General features: G+C 50.3%; 1 protein-coding gene across 1 annotated transcript; it reads left to right on the top strand.

Annotated features, from left to right (window-relative positions):
* Positions 1–5,270: 5,270 nt before the first annotated feature.
* FOXC2 (forkhead box C2) lies at positions 5,271–8,147 on the top strand. The gene has a single exon (XM_004437044.3). The coding sequence runs from the start codon at positions 5,765–5,767 to the stop codon at positions 7,268–7,270; it is 1,506 nt and encodes a 501-aa protein (XP_004437101.1). The 5' UTR covers positions 5,271–5,764; the 3' UTR covers positions 7,271–8,147.
* The last annotated feature ends 1,258 nt before the right edge of the window (positions 8,148–9,405 follow it).

The following is a 9,405-nucleotide window of genomic DNA, read 5'->3' as shown; positions in this document are numbered from 1 at the left end:
TGATTCCACCACTTGTAGCTGCAAGACTTGGGTTAGTGATTTAAGATCTCTAGACCTCAGTTTCCTCCCCTGTGAAATGGTGATATTGATGGTACCTACCCCAAAAGAGGATTAAATGAGATACCATGGGCAGAACATCGGGCAGAGTGCTTGGCACACAGCATGCACACATTACATTTTCCCTTATGTATTAGGGAGAAAAATCTTGGAAAAGTCATACATACATTCAACAAACACTTCTTGTGCACCTATCGTGGGTCGAGGTATCATACGAGGTACTGGGCTGCTGAGACAAACAAGGCAGGGTCACCAGCTGCCAAGAAAGGTAGGACATGTGTGGTGGACATGAGGCTGCTAAAAGAATGTCACTCGCCTGTCTGCCCGGGCACAGCAAAGACTGAAATTCCCGTCCCCTAGGGGCCCCTGTGACCAGCTCTGGCCAATGAGTTGTGAGTGGAAGTGACACATGTCAACTCCAGGCTGGATCACTTGATTCCCAGGGTAGGATCTCCCTCTCTTGCCCCTGCCAAGGTAACAGGAGTTGTAGGCTTTGAAAACCCAGGCTCCTGATCGACGCTGACGAGCAGAGCCCCCGAGGAGCTGGGTTGGCTCAGGATCAAGTCATCGAGACTTGGGGTGTTTGTTACTCAGCATACACCAGCCTCAACTGATTGGTACACCATGTAAGCCAATCAATTACATAGCAGTGTGGAAAAGGGCAACTATATAGGACTTGGATGATATGGGCAGCATAGAGCAGTGTGTAATTAACTCTCTTTAGGGAGAAACATATGTATATCTTTAATATTCTGTTTCTAAAACATCTGTAGTGCTCTATTGCATTTCTTGGGTCTTTGTGTTAATTGTGGCAATGCTTGAATTATAAGACAGATAAGCTTCTTAGAGAATCAGCTTTTTTTTCTTTAACAATCACAAGTAAATGTGATAAACTCCATGACTGTTGAAGATTGTTTTTCAGAAACTTCCAGAAGACAAGGAGAGGGGACACAGGGGCCAAGTTGGGCCTCCACTGGGGTTTGCAACTGCTTCCATGGAAAGATTTTTGCTTTGTGTCACATACCTTTTTAAATTATCAGAGAAACAGTGGTGTTTTTACCCCAATTTTTTTAATTTTGAAAAATTTCAAACTTCCCAAAAAATTTCAAGAACAGTACACAATGAACACCACATACTGTAGGCCCAGCCATTGCTCTTATTTTCCCACATTTTAGGTAACTTGCTCTCTCTCCGCTCTATCCTCCCTCCCCTACTTTGGCTGAATCTTTTGAAAGTTGCAGAGATGGTGAATATCAGTGCTAAATATTTTGACGTGTACCTTCTAAAAACAAGGACATGCTTTAACTTGACCACATGTAATTGTTACACTCAAGAATGTTAACCTTCATACAAGATTATTATCTAATACTCCAGATTCAAATTTCCCCAGCTGTTCTCAAACCTGTCCTTTATTAGTTTTTTCCCCCTCTATCCAGGATCAAGTATTGCACTTAGTTGTTCAGTTTCTTTAATCTTTTAACCAAGAATGGTCCTCACCCTCTGTTATTTTGTTGTTCACAGCACTGCCTTTTGTGGACGGTGCCCTATCGCTTTAACTCCCCGGAAACGTCATGCTCAGTAAAATGGGCTCGGACAGATTTCATCAGGAGCGCACTCTTTGTCTTGGAAACAGATCATTTCTAGGAGCTGGGTTACAATGGATTTTTAAGCAGCAGCACTGACTCTGTTTAACCCAAGGGTTCATCTGATTCCAAGTAGCTCTTGGAAGCCTGGGACTGTTCTTATACCTGGTCCCTTTCCCTAAAACCCAGGGCATCTCGTGAGCCCAGAAGGGAACTGTTTGAAGGATATTGGGGCGAATGTACTGAAAACGGTGAGAGAAGACACAAAACTCCTTTCACTTGTCCCCTTGGTGAGTTCTTCGTTGTGCCTCGGAAGCAGAAGCGGCTGCAGATGCATTTACAGGTCTCCCTCTTGTTAAAGCCAATGCAGTACACACACATCCAGTACAAACATTTTTCTGATGAGTTCCCTGAAACTCGCACCACACGTGGGGCAGAAAGACAGCTGCCATGGGGAGACACCGACGGACGAGCAAGTTGTTCAACAACCCTGGAAAAAAAATACCCAGACTTCTAGCCACCTAAGAGGCACAGATACTTCCTTAAAACCTCAGCGAATCTCCCTAGACAGGATTTCTTGTTCCCAGAGCAGTTCCAAAGACAGTTCTGTTTTCCAACAGATCATGATCTTGACACATTGCAAAGCTACGGAAAATGTTTTGTTTTTTCTTAACCGACGCGCCGCACACAGTCTATTACCTTCTCTCTCACAGACTTTGAAGGCTTTACTCCTGCCCCTGCAATGCTAAGGTGTAGCCACCAGGTGTCAGCACCTGCATTGCAACCACAACAGTCGTTACTTGTTTTTTTTTTTCTTATTTAAGAGTAGTTCCCCTGTTGGCCTGAAGGTGGCGCCAACACCCCAGGTCCGCCCGAGCCGCCTCCAGGTGCAGGAGCCGGTGGCGCCCAGGCGAGGAGGCAATGCAGTGGAGGGAAAGTGGCTTGAATATCTTTTGCTTTATCATCGCTTATTATTCTAGTAACACACCAGGGCTCTCTGGGACCCGATTCCGCTTTCGGCTCACTGACAGCTAGGTCAGGAAAGGAAGAAATCAGCAAGATATTAGCAGCTCCCAATCCAAAATACCCTGGCAGGTTAAAGAAAAGATCGGAAATATAGTTTTTCCAAAGTCCAGGTGTGTGGAAGGTGTTGTTTTAATAACCTGGACAAACATCTCTCCCGCAGTCCTACTGAGCCGAGAAGAAACCTAATTCCAGGGCGAAGGAAAATGTCTCTCTCACCTTTTCTGTCTTGATTATAAGGATTTCTCCCTTCCCATCCCCACTTTTTTGGGGGGGAGGGTAATAATCTTGGCAATTCAACCTAGTTCTTTTGAGATGACATTGGTTTAAACCTGGACACCCTTGTAAATACAAACTCAGGCAGAAACTGTCATTTTGGAGTTTCTTTTCCTCAGTCCTTAGCTATGTTGAGTTTTGCCCTGTGCTGTTATAAAGCTTAAAAAAAAAAAAGAGAAAACCTCGTAAAAGCAGAGTAAATAATATTCCTCCAGGAAGCCTACAGACTGAGGAGTGTTTCTTGATCAATAGTTCGCATTTCCAGTAAAACGATGAGCAGAACTCAGGGTGCCTGTCACGCGCTCCAGGAGAGAGGGGCTTTTTGCCAGTTTTTTTTTTAAGATGGATGTGAAAATACTAGAGGTATTAAAAAATAATAAAGTCGTAGTGGGAGTTGGGTGATGGGAGAACGCTCAAACCATTCACCTGTGAGCTGAGGACTGGGTAGCAGTATTTTACTTCGTTGAGAAAAAAAAAATCAAGTTGGAGAAAAAACTTATAGCCCCTGTAAAAAATATGGTATTTCAGAAGTATAATATTTGAGGTAATAGGAACCCGTTTTGGACTTTCTCTTTGATTTTGAATTTGTCGGGAGATAATACCATTCATAGATAATGCACATAAATAATACTTTTTCTTTTGTTCTTTTATTGAAAAATGAATGAGGTATCCCCAAGGCCATCCGTTCACCTCCCAAAAGTTAAGGATGGCGGGTAGATTCTCTCAAATCCTTTTCCTGAGACTCTAATAAGCTAATCTAATAAAGTGGCAGCAGAGTTAGGAGGGCTAAGGAAACCTGAGCTACGAAAGTTTTACATGAAGTCTTCTTCCCTAGTCAGCTGGACGGACACCTTCCAAAGAGTTCTGACCGGCGTTTAGCCCTCCTTATGGGAGAATCCTGCCCCTTCAGGGGAAGGGACAAAGGAGGATCTGATTATTCGAGGTGTTAAAGGAATAAATACTCAGTCCACAGATAAACAAACTTTCCGAGATTCCTAGAGGGAAGGAGAAAGCCCTGAATGGCCAGGACCTCCCAGCCGCTCCGGGTCAATACCCCGAATAATACCACCTCTGGGAATGCCTTTAACCGTTTGCAATCGCTTACTCCGTCCTCCCCCTGGCGCCCAAATCACCTTATCAAACACCAACTAAACAAAAAACACTGAGATATAGGAAGTCAACTTGGAGATTCCCAAGGGGCCTTTGCCGGGAGCGGGAGGTAGGGATGCGTCCCGGGTGGGTGTTGCAGCGGCGGGCTGGCGGTTAGGAGCCCGCGCTGGGGACGCGCGTCTTGGGGCGAAAACCCCGCGGAAAGCGGCTCGGGTTTCTCCTCGAGGGCCGAGGAGCCCAGATCCGCCCGGCCCGGTGGCTCGCTGCTGCATTGTTCCCGTCTTTTGGGAGCGCGGGAGTCGGCTGTCAAAGTGAATTTATCTCTGGGAAAAGCGAGAGACACTGAGAAGCTGGAGTCGGTGGGCTGCAGGCGTCTACGCGGGAGAGGAAATGAGCAGAGTTATTTCACTCTCTTCCCCAAACCCCACACAACTGCGCGCGACAACGTGGATGATTTGCCGAATCCAAGGCGAATTTAAAGGATTAGATTCTCAAGACTTGCTATTTTCCCCAGTCTGCCTTGCCCTGTAGACACCTCGGCCTGCATCCCCAGGTGGGGGTGAGGGGCCTTCAGATGCTATAATTTGCCTCTAATACCTTTATAGGTTATTCCTGACGGCCCTGAACCTGGAAACTCTCTCTTGGTTATTAATTATTTGCTTAAATAATGACAAGATCCATGGGAGGCCCCTTCCATTCCTATCCAGCACGTTTGCTTTGAATCCATTACACCTGGGCCCAGATTATTTGGAAATCTAATTATTCGCCTCATCACTCATTAATAAGAAAAATAGTCCCAGGGTCTTTGCTACTTACATCGTCTTTGGGGAGATATTTGACTACATTAAGCAATTCGACTTTATATTTCAAACTAACTTTTTTCTGCAAAAAAGCTTCGGGTTTTTTCTTTTTGCTCTGGGCACGTGGGCCCATTAACCAAAATGTGATAATAAAATAAATTTTAATAAAATATAACTCTTTAAAAAAAAATCTTTTCAAGTTAAGACTGATCTGCATTCTAGTCTGGTTCTGCACGGCTGGGTCTTAGAGCCGACGGATTCCGGCGCTCCTCGCCCTGATTGGCGCCAACTCCCCACAGCTGCCGGGTTATTGGTCCAAAGTTCCCGGAGGGGGCGTGGCCGGAGGAAAGTAAAAACTCGCTTTCAGCAAGACGACTTTTGAAACTTTTCCCAATCCCTAAAAGGGACTTTGCCTCTTTTTCCGGGCTCAGCAGGGCTGCCACTCTGGACCCCGGCTCGCTGATCCTCAGGGCTGCCGATTTGCTGGGGGGCTTGGAGAGCCACCCTCCCGCCCCTGGCGCGGACCGAGAGACCAGCCTCTGTCCACTACGCGCGTGGCGTCTCCGCTCCGTGCCCCGCCGCTCGCCTGAGCTGCCACCCGCCGGTCCCGAGAGCGAGCGAGCGAGCAAGCAGGGGCTGGCGCTGCGCTCGCCGGGGCGCGCCCTCCAGGATGCTGATCCGCCCGGTCCGCTGAAAACAAGCGCGGCTTCTCCGCCCGAAGGCGGGCGCCCAGCGCCGGCGCCTCCTCCAGCTCGCCCCTGAAGCTTCCAGGCGCCCGGGGCTCCCCCCGCCGGCTCCCTTCCCCTGTCTCTTGCTCTCGCTCTCTCTCTAGCTCTCTCTCCCTCTCTGTCGCTCTCGCAGGGCCTTCTCCGCGGTCGGTGCGCGCAGGCAGGGGCGAGCCGTCTCGGACGCAGCATGCAGGCGCGCTACTCCGTGTCCGACCCCAACGCCCTGGGAGTGGTCCCCTACTTGAGCGAGCAGAATTACTACCGGGCGGCGGGCAGCTACGGCGGCATGGCCAGCCCTATGGGCGTCTACTCGGGCCACCCGGAGCAGTACGGCGCGGGCATGGGCCGCTCCTACGCGCCCTACCACCACCACCAGCCCGCGGCGCCCAAGGACCTCGTCAAGCCGCCCTACAGCTACATCGCGCTCATCACCATGGCCATCCAGCACGCGCCCGAAAAGAAGATCACCCTCAACGGCATCTACCAGTTCATCATGGACCGCTTCCCCTTCTACCGGGAGAACAAGCAGGGCTGGCAGAACAGCATCCGCCACAACCTCTCGCTCAACGAGTGCTTCGTCAAGGTGCCCCGCGACGACAAGAAACCGGGCAAGGGCAGCTACTGGACCCTGGACCCCGACTCCTACAATATGTTCGAGAACGGCAGCTTCCTGCGGCGCCGGCGACGCTTCAAGAAGAAGGACGTACCCAAGGAGAAGGAGGAGCGGGCCCACCTCAAGGAGCCGCCCCCCGCAGCGTCCAAGGGCACCCCGGCCGGGCCCCCCCTAGCGGACGCCCCCAAGGAGGCCGAGAAGAAGGTGGTGATCAAGAGCGAGGCGGCGTCGCCGGCGCTGCCGGTCATCACCAAGGTGGAGACGCTGAGCCCCGAGAGCGCGCTGCAGGGCAGCCCGCGCAGCGCGACCTCCACGCCCGCCGGCTCCCCAGACGGCTCGCTGCCGGAGCACCACGCCGGCGCCCCCAACGGGCTGCCTGGCTTCAGCGTGGAGAACATCATGACGCTGCGAACGTCGCCGCCCGGCGGCGAGCTGAGCCCCGCGGCCGGACGCGCGGGCCTGGTGGTGCCACCGCTGGCGCTGCCCTACGCCGCCGCGCCGCCCGCCGCCTACGGCCAGCCGTGCGCGCAGGGCCTGGAGGCCGGGGGCGCCGGGGGCTACCAGTGCAGCATGCGCGCCATGAGCCTGTACACCGGGGCCGAGCGGCCGACGCACATGTGCGTCCCGCCCGCGCTGGACGAGGCCCTCTCGGACCACCCGAGCGGCCCCACGTCGCCCCTGAGCGCCCTCAACCTCGCCGCCGGCCAGGAGGGCGCGCTCGCCGCTGCTGGCCACCACCACCAGCATCACGGCCACCACCACCCGCAGGCGCCGCCGCCCCCGCCGGCTCCCCAGCCCCAGCCGGCGCCGCAGCCCGGGGCCGCCGCGGCCCAGGCGGCCTCTTGGTATCTCAACCACAGCGGGGACCTGAACCACCTACCCGGCCACACTTTCGCGGCCCAGCAGCAGACTTTCCCCAACGTCCGGGAGATGTTCAACTCCCACCGGCTGGGGATTGAGAACTCGGCCCTCGGGGAACCCCAGGTGAGCAGCAACGCGAGCTGTCAGCTGCCCTATAGATCCACGCCGTCTCTCTACCGCCACGCAGCCCCCTATTCCTATGACTGCACGAAATACTGACCTGGCCCGCCCCTCCCCTGCCCCGGCCCGCTCCGGCTTCGCCTCCCAGGCCCGACTCGCTCAGACAGTTCAGGCTGCAGAGACGCAGGAAGAACCAAAACTTGTCCGCCAGCTTCTTTCTCAGACCGGGAGCAGAGCGCGCGCGCCGGCCTCGGCCCTCTGCGAAGCTGCAGGTAACTGTAATTCGCCGCCCGGTTTCCGAGATTCCAAGAAGCCCCTGTAAAGGGACGCGGCCCAACGAAATGAATCTTGATTTTTAAAATCCCTCTCCCCTACCAGGATGGCTGTGCTCACCGCTCCACTCGGGGTTTCAAAAATAAGTTATGGACCAAATCCCATAGCCACCCAGTAATGCCTCTCTGTAGAGACCCCCATAGGTTTATGGGGGGTCTCTATAGATTATATATGTGCTGTGTGTAATTTTGAATTTCTCTAACCGTGCTGTATAAATGTGTGGATTTGTAATCAGGCTATTTTTTGTTGTTGTTCAGAGCCATTAATATAATATTTAAAGTTGAGTTCACTGGATAATTTTTCATCTTGCCCAACCATTTCTAACTGCCAAATCGAAAATTCAAGAAACCTATGTGGGATATTTTTCCCCCTGTACAATTATGAGATATGATTCTTTTCCCAGGTCTAGGTCTTTTACCAAACAGGAAAATAATTTATTTTTTGTTGTTGTTGGCGGATAAAGTCAAGTATCTGATACTTTTTATTTGCAAAGTGTGATGGTTGTGTATAGTAGATGCCTCCCTGAGCATTCCTAAAAGAAAAAAAAAACCTTAAAAAAATTTAACTTCACCTGTGTTTGTCTTATGTGGTCTTAATTGTTGTACTTACCTTAAAATAAACCCATGTTGTTTTTCTGCCCAAAGTCCGAACAGTGTATTTGTGTTCTCGAATTTTTTAAAAACAAGGCGTGTTTGCAAATCCACCTGTTTTGATAATTTTTGTTATGCGGGTGGGTAAACGTGTAGACATATACAGATGATCACAGAGGAATGGGGGCACCAACCTATTGTCTTGTTAGTGACAGAAAACGCTTTTGATTAATTCAAAATCCCACCGAGGCAATCAGGGCACAGTTCTGGCTGGACGCAGCTGCCTGAAGGACGGCGTGCTGTAATGTCATTTGCTGTAATGCATTTCGCTAAATGCAGAAAAACATGCCAATTGTCAAAACAAACCGTGCCATTCCATCTCAATGTCCAGCCATCCCCAATTTAGGAGTCGAAGCAGGGGTAGGATAAACATTTTCCATCAGCTAACTACAAACCAGGGGTGTGCTGTCCCTGGATTTCCTAAAATGCGGACTTCCTTACCCACTCTGATGGTTTTTCAGAAAAGAATTTGAACTGAACCAGTGAAGGTCCAAAGGGGATCCATTATGTAGCATTTAACGAACATCCCCGGTGATGGCTGGATCAGAGCTGGATTTCAGACCTCTTTACTTCTTGATTTGATTTCTAAATCTTTACCCTACTGCAGTGAAAAATTTTAAAGCCTCATTGCCCTTAAAAAATAATTTACAATGCTTTTAGAGTTCTAAATATATCAACTTTTCCAGGACTTGAAATAGTACGGAGATGATTTTTCTTTTCAATTTTGATAGCTCGTCTTTTTAAAATTTTTAATAGCAATGCAGCCTTTGTGAGACATGGCTGAGGGGAAATGGCTTTACTATCTGTTTCACTGGCCGAAATCCACAACTCCCCTGTTGGTCTCTGCGTGTGAATTTTGGGGCCAGAGCTCCAAATTGGGAATTAGTTTCCCACCCCAGCAGGTGAGCTGTACTTTGCCAAGGGTGAAGTTTCTTGGGAACCCAACATTTCAGGCCATGATGATTTTCCACAAGGTGATTTTACTTGATGCGGTGGTGTTAATGTGACCTGGGTGTTGTGGTGGTGTTTTCAACATGTCATTTTGTCTCTATGTTATGCTGAAATAGAATTTGGGGAAGTTTGAGCATAATAATTTTGCCCATATGCGCAGCTCAGATTTTTTCAGTCTGCGGCACCAGAGGTGGCAAGTGGTTAAAACTATGAGGCTGCATTTTATTCCTTTTCATAACGTCTAGGAGCCGGGAGCCCTGGTGGTTGGTGCTGACTTTAAGCAGTCCCCCAGGCCACTGT

The sequence above is a fragment of the Ceratotherium simum genome, chromosome 30 (genome assembly GCF_057802395.1).
Source record: "Ceratotherium simum simum isolate JZ-2026a chromosome 30, ASM5780239v1, whole genome shotgun sequence".
NCBI lineage: Eukaryota > Metazoa > Chordata > Mammalia > Perissodactyla > Rhinocerotidae > Ceratotherium > Ceratotherium simum.
Note: the sequence above shows the minus strand (reverse complement) of the source record. Positions and strands in the feature narration are given on the sequence as shown.

Excerpts from the sequence above, each read along its gene's own strand:
- FOXC2 (XM_004437044.3), top strand. The coding sequence starts at position 5,765 with ATGCAGGCGCGCTACTCCGTGTCCGACCCCAACGCCCTGGGAGTGGTC.